At 56.8% G+C, this 15,942-nt stretch overlaps 2 protein-coding genes across 2 annotated transcripts in view; one reads left to right on the top strand and one right to left on the bottom strand.

The window, feature by feature from the left end:
- The window catches only part of GRIN2D (glutamate ionotropic receptor NMDA type subunit 2D), a 38,511-nt gene extending 34,602 nt beyond the window's left edge, over positions 1–3,909 (bottom strand). Inside the window, exons 1-2 of the mRNA XM_066373899.1 lie at positions 3,789–3,909; positions 232–722 (exon numbers count right to left, since the gene is read on the bottom strand). Coding sequence (XP_066229996.1) covers positions 232–696 — 465 coding nt within the window. The 5' untranslated portion in view covers positions 697–722; positions 3,789–3,909. The remainder of the gene's footprint in view (positions 1–231; positions 723–3,788) is intronic.
- Positions 3,910–6,970: 3,061 nt separating this feature from the next.
- On the top strand, positions 6,971–14,553 carry KDELR1 (KDEL endoplasmic reticulum protein retention receptor 1). The gene is made up of 5 exons (XM_066373897.1): positions 6,971–7,268; positions 7,937–8,037; positions 8,221–8,379; positions 11,956–12,208; positions 13,829–14,553. Exons 1-5 carry the CDS (start codon positions 7,178–7,180, stop codon positions 13,861–13,863), a joined length of 639 nt encoding a protein of 212 aa, XP_066229994.1. The 5' UTR covers positions 6,971–7,177; the 3' UTR covers positions 13,864–14,553.
- Positions 14,554–15,942: the final 1,389 nt, after the last annotated feature.

Here is a 15,942-nt window from a genome sequence, read left to right as displayed (position 1 = left end):
CATGCCTCCAGCTCATTCTATAGGCCACGCCCCTCCACTTTAGCCCCGCCCTCACCTGGACCTGACGTCCTGACCCTTACCATCTGCCGGAACCCTTAACCAGAAGCTGACCTTATGGCTGGCCCCGCCCCTCCAAGCCACGCCTTCCTCACGTGAATGGTCCTGCCCCTACCGCGACGGGCCCGGCCACTCGCCTCTGCCCCCTGCCCCCCGCCCTCAGGTCGCGCGCACCTTGGGCGTGAGCACGAGCGCGGCGCCGCCGTGCACGGCCACGATGGGCAGCGACGTCTGTGCCGAGAGGAAGTCGAGGATGGGCGCGACGGCAGGAGCGCGTGAATCGTCCTCGAAGACGACGCCGTGCACGCGCAGCCCCGACAGCAGGTCGCAGAGCTGCAGCACGAGGCTGCGCGGGTCCGAGCCGTTAAGCACCAGCGCCACTGGCCGCACGTCCAGGCCGGGGCTACGCACAGCCGCCGCCACAGCCGGGCCCAAGCGGGCTGCCTCGGTAGCGTACGCGGGCCCCGAGAACACGAGCGCCACGTTGAGCGGCCGCGCCCCGCCGGGGCCCCCTCCGGGCCCGCCGGGCCCGCCCGGCCCCGGCGCCTCCTCCGGGAACGGGCTGGCGCAGGCGAGCGCCAGCAGCAGCAGCATCTTAGCGGGGCCCCGAGGGCCGCCGGGGCCACCGGCGCTGCGCATCGCCTGCGGGCCCCGCCGGGCGGCCTCTGAGCGCCCGGGCCGGCGAGGGACACGGGAGGAAGGGAGAGCACACAGAGACGGGGAGACACCGGGAGCAGAAAAAGGCACAAATAAGGGGGAGGCACAGAGGTGGGAAGACAGAGACAGGGAGACAAGATGCAGAAAGAGATACACGAAGATGAGGAGATACCGTGAGGGAGAGACGTAAAGATAGGCAGGAGAGGGAAAAGATTGGAGTGACAGAGAGACGCAGGCAGAGAGTGAGACCCAGGTGGGGAGTGGTGGGGGGTAATGGGGACAGGGGAGATATACAGAAGTGGGAAAAGAGGCAAGGTACAGATGGGGAGGACGACGAGACAGGACAGATGGGAAACAGACCCACAGAGATGGGATTAGAATGGGAGCAGAAAGAGAGACCCAGGGAGATGGGAAGAGAGATGCAAACAATAGACAGATAGGGAGAGAGCGTGACAGAAATCAGGAAAGAGATGGGAGAAGAGAGAGGGATAGAGGGGCTCAGGGTGAGAGACAGGGAGATGAGGCCAAGAGATAAGACAGAGTGACAAATAGGGCGGGAATATTAGGGAGGCAAGGAGAGATGCAGAGATAGATGGAGGGCAGGAGAGATAAGAGAGATGAGGAAGATGGAAAGAAACCCAGGAAGACAGAGACCCCACAGCCACCGAGAGACAGGCACACACAAGAGATGGGAGAACCAGGCAGAATTAGGGATTGAGGGAGGAGGCAGGCAGAGCAGACAGAAAACAGGAAGACAGAAATAGCAGGCAAGGCAGAGATCAAGACCCCCACCAGGGAGGTGCCCAGCACAGACATGAAAGGAAGGCCAGGAATGCGAGTGGCGGAGGGATCAAAAATAAAGGAAGAAAAAGTGAGGGAAAAGAGATGAGAAAGGGAAAAGGGGTCAGGTGTGTGGGGGAAGAGAGAGAAAAAAATTAGTGGGGCATCCTAAGGAGAGAAAATGCCCCTCACCTTCACCACAACCCCCAGCCCATTTTTGTCCCCTTACTCTAGCCGCTGTTCCCCCATTCTCCGTGAAAGAAGCACAGTCCAGTGTGGTCTGCAGGGGTGGGGGGGGTACAGCTGTGGAGAGCTGGGGGACAGGGGTCCCTGGCTCCCAGCCCAGAGCAATTTAGTAAATTAGAGGAAATAACAGCATCTCTTCCTGTGTCCCCTGTTGAATACTAGCTGCCTGGGGTGGTCGGGCTAGAAGCCCAGACTCCTGGCTTCTGGGTCTGAGGGAGGAGGGCACTGGGGCCTGGATTCCTGGTTCCCAGAAAGGGATTACAGCCCGCACTAGGGGCTTCCTAAAGGGGCGAGGGTCCAGACAGAAAAGAGTTCTCTCTTGGCTGTCAATCAGGCTCCTGTCTGGTTGCCATGGTAGCACAGGCCTATCTATCCCACTGACATAATGGGGAAAGGCCTATACCCTCTCTTCTGCCCAGAGGCTCTCTCTGCCACCCCACACACCTTCACAGAGATCCTGGGTCACTGTCTTCCCAGGAATGGAGGTGGGGGCTCCTAGAATGCCTGTCCCTCCCAAATCCTAGCTCCCCATGTCCCTCCTCTCCTCTGCCCTTCCCCTAGCAGCTGGCTCAATCAGTTCTCAGAATAGCCCCCCTCTGCCCCAAAATAACCCACAGCTGTGGCCTGGCCCTGGCAGGGTTAACACTCGCTATCCTCCATTCCTGGTGGCTTCTCACTCCTCAGCCCCTCCTCTGCCCCTCACACCCACCCCTCCCTGGCCTCTGCCCTTGGGGACCCCAGGGTCCTGCTCCCTGCTGTGGCTCAGGAGGGCAGCTCCAGCCCCACCCGTCTTGGATGCACAGCCCTCTCCCATGAGGGATTCTGAGGGCAGTCTCCCATCCTGGGGAATGAGAAACAGCATCTCCAGCCTCCGGGGGACTCCACAGGCCCAACCCCCAGAACCTGCACCCTCAGGGATTACGTTGTCCAGGCCCCCACTCTCCACCTCCTGAGTCTCAGATCCCACCCCCACCCCCATGGGGCCAGAGAGAGTCCTGTTCCTGCCCTATCAGGGACTCAGGAGACTGAGCCCCAGCGTCCCCTCCGTCAAACACAAACCCTACCCTCCAACTTCTCCAATAGACTCAGAAGTCCAGGCTCTTGGCTCCCTCCTCACCCAGGACCCAGGAGTTCCAGCTCCCTCCTGCCTCTAGACTCAGGAATTTGGGTGCCCAGCCTCCTCTCTGCCCAGGAACCAGGAGTCCAGGCTGATAGCCCTCTCCTCCCTTAAAGACCTGCCTTTTGTCTCAAACCCCATCAGTTCCCAACACACTGGGCACCCCCTCGGCTCCAGTCTCCCCAGTTGCCTGACTCTGGTCCTGTACACAGCACAGCCTGTCCCCTAGCTGGGGAGGAGAAGGGTGCCAGAGATTCCTGGGGCGCCCCCATCTCCATCACTCCTCCCCAATCCATCACAGAAGAAACGAGAGGCTACTTTGATCAACAGCCCGCCCCCCCCCCCCCGCGTCGTGCTGCAGACAGCGTCCTGTCCTGTCCCCCCCTACAACACCATTCTCTCCCCACCCTAATCCTGGTGCCCAGAAGAGGCTGGAAGGGTATTCCAGAACCTTGAGGAAGGGGCAGTAGCTTGGGGTAAGGGGTGCTGGGGCCTGGATGCCCTCAAGGTCCTTGGCAGGGGTATTAATAGCAGACTCATAGCTCTGAGAAGGGAGGGCAGAGCGAGAGGAGAGAGGGAGAGGGATGGGCCAGCGAGGGGTGCAGGAAGGGGGGGTACAGAGGGGAGGTGAGATGGAGAGATGGGGGATAGACATATGGGGGATCAGGTAGGTGGGGTTGGGGAGAGGGAGCAAAGTGTCAGGGAAATAGGGGGTTAGGAAGTCTGAGGTGTAGAGACCCAGGAGAAAGGGACTCAGAGAGGGAGAGAGGGGAGAGGAGAGTCCCCAGGAGACAAGGAATCTGGAGGGGGGGCAAAGACCCTGCTCACTGTTCAACCCCCCTCCTTCCCTGAGGCCCAGGGCCAACTTTCCCTGTTGTAGATCTGGGGTCCACGTCCCCACCCCACCCCTGCATCCCTACCCCGGACCTACCTTTTCATGACCCTGTTCTGTGGGGGGATTGCGGGGGGGCTAGGACCGGAACCCGGAGTCCAGCGACCCGAAGATTCTGCCGAGGGCTCAGGGAGCCGCCAGGGGGCCAGGCCCTGGGGTGGCGGCGGCGGGGCGGCAGCAGCGGTGGGGACCTCCTGCTGGTCCCTTTCTCCGGCTCTCCCTCTTCTTTGGTCCGTCCTGCTCTTTCTGTCCCCCAAGGTTGCGGCCACCCCGACTAGGCGAGGACGCCGCTACACATGTTGCGCTGGAAGTTGGGCCCCGGACATTGCAGAGGCTGTCGGGGTGTCCTCTCACCGCCCCGACCCCTTGGGGATCCCCCTCCGCCCACCCGCGGTGCCCCCCTCTGCTGTTTCAGCCCCGGCTCCTCCCCCCGTCCATGTGTCCAGTCCCGCCTCTCCTTGGCTCATTCGCACCCCTCTTTGTGCCCTCAGCGCCCCCCCAACCAGCGTCTGTGTCCGTCTGTCTGTCTGGGTCACCTCTGAAGCTAGTGGCTGGTGTGTGTATTTGTGTAAGGGGCGGTAGACCGCCTGTCTGGGACCTGCTTGCCCCTTCTTCGCTTGGCCACCTCCAGATCCCCCCTGGACGCCCCCACTCTGAAACCCAGGCAGAAATACACACATACACACGCACAACCTCACTTCCCTGGGATTCCCTTCAACACCCCCAGAGCTTAAGGAGGGAGACACGCGCGCACACACACACACACACACACTCACACGCGTGCGCGCGCACACACACACACACACACACACACACACAGGGGTCTGATGGGGGCCGGGCTGCCACTGCCGTCAGGGGCTGTGCGACAGACAGGAGGACAAACAGGCAGCCAGGGACGCCAGACGCCCAGCCGGACGCAGGCAGGAAGCACAGAACCCAGGTACACGCCATCCATTCGGGTTTGGGGGCTGGCGGGAGGAAAATGGGGGCCCACGACACCGAGGCAGGCGGCTCACGGTCGGTACCGATAGACAGACCCTCCCTCCTTCGCCGCCGCAGCCCTTACAGACACACCCCCCCCTCCACCAGCCCAGCCCCAGACACTCGGATCAACGGATCCTTACCGGGCAGATGGCAGATGCACGAGAGACCCCTGGGGGCCAGGCGGACCCACCCAGGCCAACACCCCCCAGCTGGGCACTGGTGGCCGAGGGAGGCTGCAGGCGGAGGGTGGCGGCAGCGGCCGCGGCTTGGAGGAGCCGGGGCGGGAGGGACTCGCACACTCGCTCTGTTCTCACACACGCACACTCACTCGGGTTGCGATTAACATTCAGTCCCCGTCCGCCCCTGCCGGGAGATCCACAGCCCCCCTCTGGCCTCCCTGGGGACCCCTCCTCCTGCCAGGGCTGGGGGCGGGGGCCGCCCCCCACCTGGCTCCCAGCCTCCGCCTTCCTCCTGAGACGAGAGTGAGGGGCTGCAAATTAAAAGGGAGGGGGGCAGGTATGGACTCAGAATCTGGCATTGAGACATCAGATTCAGATCTGGACCTCAGGGCCTAGGAGCTGCTGCCCTCTGCCCCCTCCCCACTTTGAGGCTTGAGAAGCAGGAGGCCATTCCCCGACTTTGGTCCCCAATATGCGAGGACCCAGCTTTTGGCTTCTATTGATTCAGAAGGCCAGGACTGCAAACTAGGTCTCCATGAAGCCAGGAGTCTAGGCTTCCAGCCCCCTTCTCTCTCAGACCCAGAAATTCAAGTCCCCAAACCCCTGCTTCCCTGGGGCTCAAAAGTCCAGGCCTCCAGCCCCCTTGCTCAGACCTGGGACTCAAGACCTACGACTCCAGGTGACTGGCTCCTTCTTTCCTCAGGCCCAGAAGCCCAGGCTCCCATTCTCCTTCCCCTCCCAGGACAGGGAGACCAGCCCCTGCCCACCCTGCCCCTCCTCCCTCAGACCCAGGAGTCCAGGCCCCTGACTCCCTTCTCTAATAGTACCCAGTAATTCAGATCCCCTCCTCCAGGCCTGAGTCCCCTTTAAGCACTCAGACAACCCAATCCCCTAGCACAAACCACCCTCAGGCGGCCACTAGTCCAAGGCTCATGGACAACTATCCATTTCTCTGAGGAAACCATACCTCTGTAACCCTTTTTTATTGATGGGCCTCGGCCTACATCACCTGTGGGTGCTCAGACATCCAGGGAAAGCTGCATCTGCCCCTAGTAGACACAGCCCGGCCCTTGCAGGTCCCTTAAGGCCAGCGCCCAGCTCCCACCCCTCTATAAAGTGTTGGGGTGGAGTGGGCACAGAACACCTGGGCTTCTAAGGACAGAGGCCAGGAGCGTGTGTGTGTGTGTGTGTGTGTGTGCGCGCGCGCACGTGTGTGTGTGTGTGTGTGTGTGTGTGTGCGCGTGCGCGCGCGCATGGACCTGAGAGGGGCAATTCTGGAGTTGGGGCTGATGCCAGGGCTGTGGACTGCTGACTCCTGGTCTAGGGAAGCAGGGTGAAAGCTTATCTTCTTGAAAAAGGAGAGACTGGAGCCTGAATTTGTGGGTCTCAGAGGGAGGAAGGAATGTGTCCCTAGATTCCTGGGTCTAGGATGCTTGAAACACAAGATGGTTGAGGTGGAACCCTAAGGCAGGGGGGCTGGGGGCCTTGACTCCTGGGTCCTAGGGGAAGATTAGGGTTGAGTTCTGTAATTCTGGGTCCTGGGGAGGAAAGGGGCTGCCACTTAGACTCCCTATTCCTAGGGGAAGAGGAGAGAGGGGTTCTAGACTCCTGGGTCCTGAGGCAGGAGACTGCCCAGAGCCTGGACACCTGCTTCCCGGGAAGGGAGGAGGCTGGGGTCTTGGGCTCCCGTTTTCTGGGAGGTGGCTGGGGTCCCAGACTCTTGGGTCTGAGGGAGGCGCTGGGGGCTGTTTTCTTGTCCTTTGGGTGCATTAGAGCTCGAGGCCCATGAAAAGCCAGCCACTGGGAACCTGTCTAGGATTTTTTAAAGCTCAGAGGCAAGCCTCGCTAATTGCTGTCAAAGGCAGAGGCTGGGCACAGACTGCCTAGGGGAGCAGGTGCCAGATTTGGGAGTTTCAGATCTTAGCGAACCCGCAAATTTCTAGGAGTCGGCTTTGGGGGTGCACCCAGTGCCGACTCTGCAAGCCGGTTGGTGCAGGGTAGGGGGCGCCAAAGAGCCTGGACTCCGCTCTCCGGGGCGGGGCCTCCCTTCCTGGACGCCGCCCCCTGCCGCCCTTCTCCCTCATCCCAGCTCCGGCTCCGCCACCAGCTCCCGCCTCGACTTCCCCTCCCAGACACCCCTCCCAGGAGCGGAGCCCACCCGAGGGCCCCTTCCCGTCCTCCAGCCCGGCCGCCTGGCCAGAACAGCAGCCTGGGCAGCCCCCTAACAGCCTACCTCCCTCCAGCCCTGCCAGACCCCCCCCAACCATGAATCTCTTCCGATTCCTGGGAGACCTCTCCCACCTCCTAGCCATCATTTTGCTACTGCTCAAAATCTGGAAGTCCCGCTCGTGTGCCGGTGAGACGCCCACGGGAGCAGGAGAAGGGGGCGAGCGGCGGGGACATTCCAGGATTCGGGGAAGGGTTTGGAGGCACTAGGGGGACAGGTTCCTCCCCCTACCGCTTGCTGGGGATTCCCCCCCTTCCAGGTCCGGGGTCACTGGGGGGTCAGCTCCCTTCACCAGACCCGGGGTGCAAACAGTTTGGTGGGGATGGCTCCAGGCACTCAATCCAGTCTCCCCAGCCCCACTGCGGGCGGCCCCGGGTTCCGGGGCAGAACAGGGAGCCGTAGCAGGCAGGGAGGCGGCTGGGAGTTGGTGACGTGGACCGTGGCGGTCAGGAAGAGAGCGGGAGGGAGGCGACCGGTTCTGGAGGCGCTGAGGTCAAGTGGGGCTTTTCCGAAGCACCACCTGGAGTCTGGACTTTGGAGGACTCTGAGGGGGTCGGGGGTGGCCATGAGGCCTAGGCTGGGACAGAGCCTCGGGCTGGAGTAGCTCTGGAACCGGGCTGCCCCCTGGCTGTGGGCCGTGGGAAAGGGCCGTGCTCAGGCAGAGCCAGCTGTCCCTGGGGAGGCCTCCAGGGACAGCTGCACTCCAGAGCTGCTTCTAGGCTCATCCCAGGTGCTGGGCTTGGTTTATTCCCCGTGCAGCCCACTCCCAGCCTCCCCTCACTCTCTCTGCACCGCAGGGATTTCAGGGAAGAGCCAGGTCCTCTTTGCTGTGGTGTTCACTGCCCGCTACCTGGACCTTTTCACCAACTACATCTCCCTCTACAACACATGCATGAAGGTAAGACTCTACCCCACCTGCTGCGCCCTCCTGTGGGGGAGGGTCCTACTTCTGGGTCTGAGGGAAGAGTTGGCAGGGGCAGAGATTCCTGGGTCTGAGGCAGAAGGGGTGGGGTTCCAGACTTCTGGGATTGAGCCCCATGCTGCTTCCTGAAGTGCCCTCCTCTCACCCCCACCCCCACAGGTGGTCTATATTGCCTGCTCCTTTACCACAGTCTGGATGATTTACAGCAAGTTTAAAGCCACTTACGATGGGAACCACGACACGTTCCGGGTGGAGTTTCTTGTTGTCCCCACGGCTATCCTGGCATTCCTGGTCAACCATGACTTTACCCCTCTAGAGGTACGTTACTGGTGGGGATCCTTATAGTGAGGGGTGGGTTGTGGCAGAACAGCTATTGAATGGAACCTCTCAAAGGCTTCCTTCTGCAAAATGTGCTCAAATGTCCTTCCTTTAGGATCTCAGCACATGGGCTCTGGAATGAGGTGATATTATTGCGTACCAACGCGGCTCTAAGTATTTCGTGCGCACTAACCCATTACTTTCCACAGCAGCCTCATTTTACAGAAAAGGAAACTGAGGCTTAGGGAGTCTGAATGACTCAGCCAAGGTCAACGGCCTCCTGAACAGCTCAGGAATTGGGAACAGGGGGCTCTGGAGCCAGGCTACTTGGATTTGAATCCCAGTTCTGCAACTTTCCATTAGTGTGACCTTGGGCATGTGACTTGACCTCTCTGTGCCTCATTTTCCTTATTTATAGAGTTGAGACCAGGTCACATGAGGATTTATAGATATTATACAGCATCACCTAGTGGTTAAACACATGGACTCTAGAACCAGAGAGCAGGTTTTGAAGCCCACTTAGCAGCCTGGGACTTTGGGCAAGTCAGTTTTGCTGTGCCTCAGTTTCTTTGTCTGTAAAATGGACATAATCATTTCCTACTTCAGAGGTTTTAATGAAGGATTAAGATTGGTAAAGCACAGTGTCTGGCACTAGGCAGGAAGTTCTATGTTAATGTTTCTTCAGTGACTGAAGTGTTTAGTACCATGCTGACACTGTTACTCCTAAACATTACCTGTCATGGTTTTTATTCCATGGTATTTTGGTGTCACCTGTGCAAATTCCTGGGAGCAATTTTGGGAGGGCCTGTGCTGAGTTTCAGTCCTTCTCCCCTCAGGCTCACTCCTGCCCAGAGTGGCCAGGTGGGCTGATATTTTCCACAAAAGCCACAATTCAGAAGTTTTCCTGTGAGATCTTGCTTTAACATTTTAGGCATAGATTCAAACTGTGTTTCTATAAGCACCCTGCAGGCCAGACAAATCTGACAGAGGGTGACTTTGGCCCACAGGCCACAGGTTCCAGAAATGTTAGAGGGAGGTTATGCCATGCTGTGAGAGGGATGCTGGGTTTGGCTGCAGGCCGGGACTTTGCAGACATATCATCACCCGGAGTATTCACTCAAGCTGGGCCCATTTTGCAGAGGAGGAGACCGAGACTGGGGGGAAGCAGTGGGGCTTGCTCCAGGTGGAAGAGGCCAGACCAGAACCTAGGCCTTTTGACTCCAGGTTTTTTCTTTTTTTTTTTTTTTGACTCCAGTTTTTTTGGTTTCCTGGTTTAGAAGAGGGAGTTCACTTGTGCAAAGTATTGGCACTGATGGTGAGTCCGTGCTGGCTGTTCTAAATACACCATCATCCGTCTGATCCCTCGACTACCTGGTGAGGCAGACATCCATGGGAGCCAATGTGAGGCTCCAGAGAGAGCTCCCAGGATTTGAACCCAAGTCTCCCTGTTCTCAAAGGCCATGCTATTAGTTGATGCATGTTCAAAAAATTATTTTTAATTATAGAAGAAAACTATTTTTTTTTTCTTGAGAAAGAGGCAGGGAGAGAGAGACAGGAACATCAATCTGTTCCTGTATGTGCCCTGACTGGGGAATCGAACCAACAACTTCCGTGCTCTGGGACAATACTCTAACGAACTGAGCTATCTGGCCAGGGCTTAACTTATTTAATTGATTGATTGATTTTTAGAGAGACAGAGAGAGGAAGGGAGAGAAAAGGGAGTGGGAAAGGAAGCATTCATTTGTTGTTCCACGCAGTTGTGCATTCATTGGTTGCTTCCTGTGTGTGCCCTGACTGGGGATCGAACCCACAACCTTGTCGTTTTGGGGACAATGCTCTTACCTGACTGAGCTAACCAGCCAGGGCCAGAAGGAAACTATTCTTTAAAAATTCAGACATTACTAATAGATAAGAATCAATGTGATGAAAACGTGACCTCCCATCTCCCCCTGTGTTGATTCTAGTCCCAAGGGTAACTCCGGGGGTGACACTTGGGTGTGTATCAATTTAATTGGCACCTTTTCTGAGAGCCTCCACTAACCTGACTTGCTAAAAGCCTTGCTAGAGGATGCTGAGTGATTATGGGAGCAAACCCTGGAGTCCAGCTGCCTGGATAGGAACCTACCCACATTTTAGCTGTGCGACCTTGGGACTCAGTCTCTTCATCTGTATAATGGGGATAAAATAGGATTTACCTCATAGGGTAAAGGCAGTAACCAGTTAACACCTGTGAGGTTCAGGGAGTAGTGCCTCGTAGTAAATGCTGTATAAGCATGCATTGTTATGAATATGTCCTGCTGTTCCCCACTTCCCTCCCACAAACCAGAACAAGAGGAGGAGCCACACCTGTCACCTGGCCTTGTTCTATGAGGGGAGGTTTCGGTGGGTCTGCGGATCACAAGTTACCCCAGGTGGGACTTTCAGGTTGCTGAGGACTGAAAAGGGACTACAGATGTCTGCAGTCTCTTCTTCCCTCTCCCATGGTGCCCAACTCATAAGTGATGACTGTCACTGGTCCCTAGATGGTGGCCGCTGACAAGCACACGGGAGCTCACTCCCATTCTCTCATTCATTCATTCAGGCATCAAATATGCCAGGCACTGTGCCAGGGGTGGGATCATAGGGTGATCAAGATGAATGATCCTGAGCCTGATGGCTTACATTCTGGTGAGGGCTGCCAGGAAAGAGATAAGACAGGGTGATGTGACAGTCGTGGGGGGAGGTGGTCAAGGAGGGCCTCTCTCAGTAGGTGACTGATGAGCTGAGCCTGAAAGGAGGTGGAAGGGCAGTCTTGGGAAAGAGGTGAGGGAATAGCAAGTGCAAAGGTCCTGGGGTGGGAAGGAGCCTGGCATGTTGGAAGGCCAGACAGAAGGCCTAGCTGTAGTCTAGCTGCAGCCCAGAGATTGAGGGAAGGGAGTAGGAGATGAGTCAGGATTGAGGAGGGCCTTGAAGACCAAGGTTAGATTTGGATTTTATTCTGGTTGCGATAAGAAGTAGCCACTGGATGGTTTTAAGCTGAGGAGTGACACAGTCTGATTTATGTCTCAAAAGACTGCACATAGAATGTTGCCCCTACAAGGGCAGGAAAATCTTCCCCAGTGTAGAGATAAGCAGAGGCACAGAGAATCTGGGTCTCTTGCTCATGGTCTCACAGAAGGGACATCTCTGAGCCAAGATTACAACCTGGTCCGCCTTTTTGGAGAGGCATAATTACCAAGTGCTCATGAGCCACGACTCTGAACTGTTGGTTTGAATCCCAGCTCTGATGCTTCATTTACTAGCTGCATGGTCTTGGGCAAGCTCTTCCTATCTCTGGGCCTGTTTTCTCCTCCCTGTGCTAGTAGAAGGGGGATACTAGGAACAGCACCTCCCTCATGTGGTCATGTTGAGGATTGAATGAGAATACACGTGGCCTGGGCAGAAAGCTGTCTGGCGCACAGGAAGTGCTGGTAGGCATTGCTGTCCCGTTCTCCTCTCTCCAAAATCACAGTCTGCATCTGTCACTGCCATAGGCTTCCTCTCCTGTCCTGTCCCCTCTCACCTCGTCCTTCCCCCTGCTCTGCTGCCTCCCTGCAGATCCTCTGGACCTTCTCCATCTACCTGGAGTCCGTGGCCATCCTGCCACAGCTCTTCATGGTGAGCAAGACGGGTGAGGCGGAGACCATCACCAGCCACTACCTGTTCGCCCTGGGCGTCTACCGCACACTCTATCTCTTCAACTGGATCTGGCGCTATCACTTCGAGGGCTTCTTTGACCTAATCGCCATTGTGGCTGGCCTGGTCCAGACGGTCCTCTACTGCGATTTCTTCTACCTCTACATCACCAAAGGTAGCCAGCGTGGGGGCCAGCCAGAAGGGGTCCTGCTCCCTCCCCAGCTCTCGCCCTCCATCTTCCGAGCCATGTGTCACTTGGGAAGGATAGCTTCCTCTCCCATGTCCTGGGGCTCCAGGACCACTGCCCTCTTAGGAATTCAGCCCTCCAGCCCTTAGGGGTCCCTAAGGACTAAGGCGTTGCTCTCCTCAGTCCCCACGTTTCTGAGGGAGGATAGCAAGGCAGCCTTCCTGCACAGAGGCACCTCCTCCTTGGACCATATGGAGTCGGGCACCCTTCTCCCCTTAATCCTTGGGTGTTTGTGGGAAGAGGAGACGGGACAAGAGAGGGGTAGGGGTGGCCTCTGACTTTTCCTCTCTCTCAATTTGTCCTAAGCCCTCTTGCTCTGAGGTTCCAGATCTGTAGGGTTTCGGTCTCACACTTATAAAAAATTTGGAGTTCCCATGTCACCAACCCCAGCGGTGCTCAGAGAAGAGATGACCTCATCTCCATTCATTGATCTCTGTCCTCACCCTCAGGGACTGAGACCTACTAAGATTGATTGATTGATTGATTCATTCATTCATTCATTCATTCAACCCAGAAATTTATTGGCCAGGGCTGGGTTCTGGGGATGCAAAAGTAGGAAAAAAGGTGGATGAGGTCCTCCACTCCCCTTGTCATTTAGTTGGGGGAGATGGTGAATGAACAAATAAAGAGAGATAGTTGTGGCCTGAGCAGTGGTGGTGCAGTGGATAGAGTGGCGGACTGGGATGCGGAGAACCCAGGTTCAAAACCCCGAGGTTGCTGGCTTGAGTGCGGGCTCATTTGGTTTGAGCAAGGCTCACCAGCTTGAGCCCAAAGGTCGCTGGCTTGAAGCCCAAGGTTGCTGGCTTGAGCAAGGGGTCACTCAGTCTGCTGTAGCCCCCCCCCCCCCCATCAAGGCACATACGAGAAAGCAATCAATGAGAAATTAAGATGCTGCAACAAAGAATTGATGTTTCTCATCTCTCTCCCTTCCAGTCTGTCTGTCCCTATCTGTCTCTCTCTGTCTCTGTCACAAAATAAAAAAATAAAATAAAAGATAGTTGTGGAAAGCTACAGCAGAAAGAAACCAGGGGTGGGAGCAGCTGTGGAGGGTGAGGGGCCACTCTACAAGGGGGTTCTCAGGGGAGGCCTCTTAGAGGAGATGAAGACTAAAGCAGAGAGACCTGAGAAATTGGGCATCAGTGGGTGTAAAGGAGAGAAGGGCCAGGAGGGCAGAAGTCTGGGGGCAGCCCGGGGCCCACAGGGATGAAGGCGGGGAGGGTGGGACAGGGTGATGTCACTTGGCCAGCCTGCCAGACCCTCGGACCCCAGCTCCCTCACGAGATCCATGGCTCAGGCGGGAGAGAGGTAGTCATCACTAGAAGAAGTGGGGCCTCTTTTAGCCTCAATGCTCAGCCCTAGGATGAGACTAGGGACCCCCCCACCCCACCCCTCAGTAATTCAGGCCAATTTCCCCAGTCTATCACCCAGGGTCCTGGGGCCAGTCCTTCCCGCATCTCTGTCCAGCCTGGCATCCTGCTCTGGGTGTGGGAGGCCATCCTGTCCAGGGGGCACCCACAGTAATGCCTGTCCCCCCTTCTCTCCTCACAGTCCTGAAGGGGAAGAAGCTGAGTTTGCCGGCATAACCCTGGTCCTCGCCGTCCCTATCCTCGGCAGTGGAGAGGCAGAGGAAGGCGACGAGAGACGAAGAGGACAGGGGTGACTTTTTAGAGAACCAACCTTTCCCCACTCCGTATCTTCCTGCTGCCAGGTTTCAGGCGGTGGTGGAGGACTCAAGACTTGGGGAAGCTCAGGACCTGGGCTGTTTGTAGTTTTTTGCCTTTTAGAGACAAAAAAAAAAATCTTTCCACTATTTAGTTTTTGATTCTAATGATTCCTTTCTCTTCTACTCTCTGGCCCCGATTTTTATAAACTGGTTCGAGTATCGGTATTGGGGGGGGCGCAGGGGGGGGAACCTCTCTCCCAAGCCCTCAGCTTCCTTCCAGATCCAACCCCCAGCCCCACTGTTTGCCAAACACTAAATCTTGGACACTTGCCTTCCCAACCTCCAGCCTCCCTCCCTGGCCATGGACACAGCCGCGGCCCCCCGAACTGCCGGGCTGGGGAGAGGCAGGAGGGGAGGAAAGGTCTCCCTGATTTTTTCATAATAATTTTTTCCCCAGAATGAGAGGTTTTCTAGTCTTATACTCATTTTCTGGGCATTCAGGGGGCTCCAGGGTCACTGTGACTCTGCCGCCATGTTTTTGTACAGAATTGATGGTTGATTCTTTGTTCTCTTGAAATAAACCGAGGAAAATGATGCCTCTCTTTCGCTACTCCTTGCCCTCTGTCTCTGGCGTTTGTGGGGTTCGAGCCCAGCCTGTCTGCTTCTGCTTATCTCGCTGACGGTCCGGTCCGCAGGTGCCTGATGCCTGCGAGGAGCAGGAGGACGAGAAACCGGGTTTCCCAAGACTGAGCTGTACCCTGACCCCCCACGGTTCCACTGCAGAAGATGCTCTGGAGAAAAATATCTTGAAGATGCTTCCTGTCTTGGCACAGAACTTCCACAGCTTTTCCCCAAGTCTCCGGGTTATAGACAACCTCTGGAGGTCACCAACAGGCAGCCCCCACCCCACCCTTTTGTTGAGCCTTCTGTTTTCTTTAAAAAAAAAAATCAGTTGCCAGTCTTTAAAAACCAGAGTTTAACATCAAAATCTGAATTTCTGGGTTCCCTTGAAAAAAATACCCGTCGGTCTGATGATGCCAGGTCCTTGTTTCTGGGTGGCAACAGATGGCCGGAGCTGAATGGATGGACACGGGCTTTCCACCTCGGTCCCCACGACTTGGCGGAGGGGTCGATACCATTTATTTTCGGGCTGACAGGTCGTCTTCTGGTTTTGTTAGTGGAGTTCAAAGATAGGGAGATGTTTTCTGCATCTACTTCCAGGTCGGCCTCCCATGGGCCTGCTTCCTTCACTTGCGTTAGCTGCCTGGCCCTCGGAACCTTTGGGAGGTCTGCCTCTGGATTTAGTCCGACTCCCTGGTTGTCCGCTGAGACCCTCTTTATCTGCCCCCAGGTCTCTGTAGGATGACTGGAGGCTTCAGGAGGCAGATAGCTGGCATTTCCTGAGCATTCCATTAGTGCCAGGCAATGTGGGCCACATGGATGAGCCTGCTTGACCCTCAGCACCCCTGAAGGGGGCTCTGCAGAGGGGGAAACTGAGGCTGAGGGGGACGTGGCAGAGGTGTGTTTGTGCCCAGTCTTGCTGACTCTGGAGCCTGTGTGTTTAGCTACTGCTGTGGGGTTTTTCAATTATTTATATTTTTCTTTCTTTGAAGCCAAGGGACTTTCTGTTTAGAGGAATGTTGTCCAGAAACCTGCTCAGGAACAGGGCTGGGAGGGGACCTCTTTGAATGCAGTGTGAAAACCATCATCCTCAATAGGGTCTGAGTCTAGTTTTCCAGCCAACACACCTCGGGCCCGGAGAACCAAGTGGTGTGTCCGGCATGTCGAGCCAGTGACGGTGAGGACCAGAGACCCAGCCTTCCCGTTTCCCTCGCCACGGCGCTGCCTGCTACTCCACTGCTGCCTCTCCTCCCAGTGCCTGCGGCACCGGGCCCTGTCTATTCTGTTCCCTCAGACTGAGCACAGGATCTGCCACCTAAACCTCACAAAGGGGCTGTGGAACCCACGTTTGACATCCCACAACTCACATCCCTCTGCC

The sequence above is a fragment of the Saccopteryx leptura genome, chromosome 3, assembly GCF_036850995.1.
Source record: "Saccopteryx leptura isolate mSacLep1 chromosome 3, mSacLep1_pri_phased_curated, whole genome shotgun sequence".
Classification (NCBI taxonomy): domain Eukaryota; kingdom Metazoa; phylum Chordata; class Mammalia; order Chiroptera; family Emballonuridae; genus Saccopteryx; species Saccopteryx leptura.
The sequence above is the reverse complement of the archived record's forward strand: the minus strand, read 5'-3'. Positions and strand labels throughout refer to the sequence as shown.

Coding starts and splice junctions, on each gene's coding strand:
- KDELR1 (XM_066373897.1), top strand. CDS start 7,178: ATGAATCTCTTCCGATTCCTGGGAGACCTCTCCCACCTCCTAGCCATC. Junction 7,269..7,936: donor GAAGTCCCGCTCGTGTGCCG/GTGAGACGCCCA, acceptor TCTGCACCGCAG/GGATTTCAGGGAAGAGCCAG. Junction 12,209..13,828: donor CTACCTCTACATCACCAAAG/GTAGCCAGCGTG, acceptor CTCTCCTCACAG/TCCTGAAGGGGAAGAAGCTG.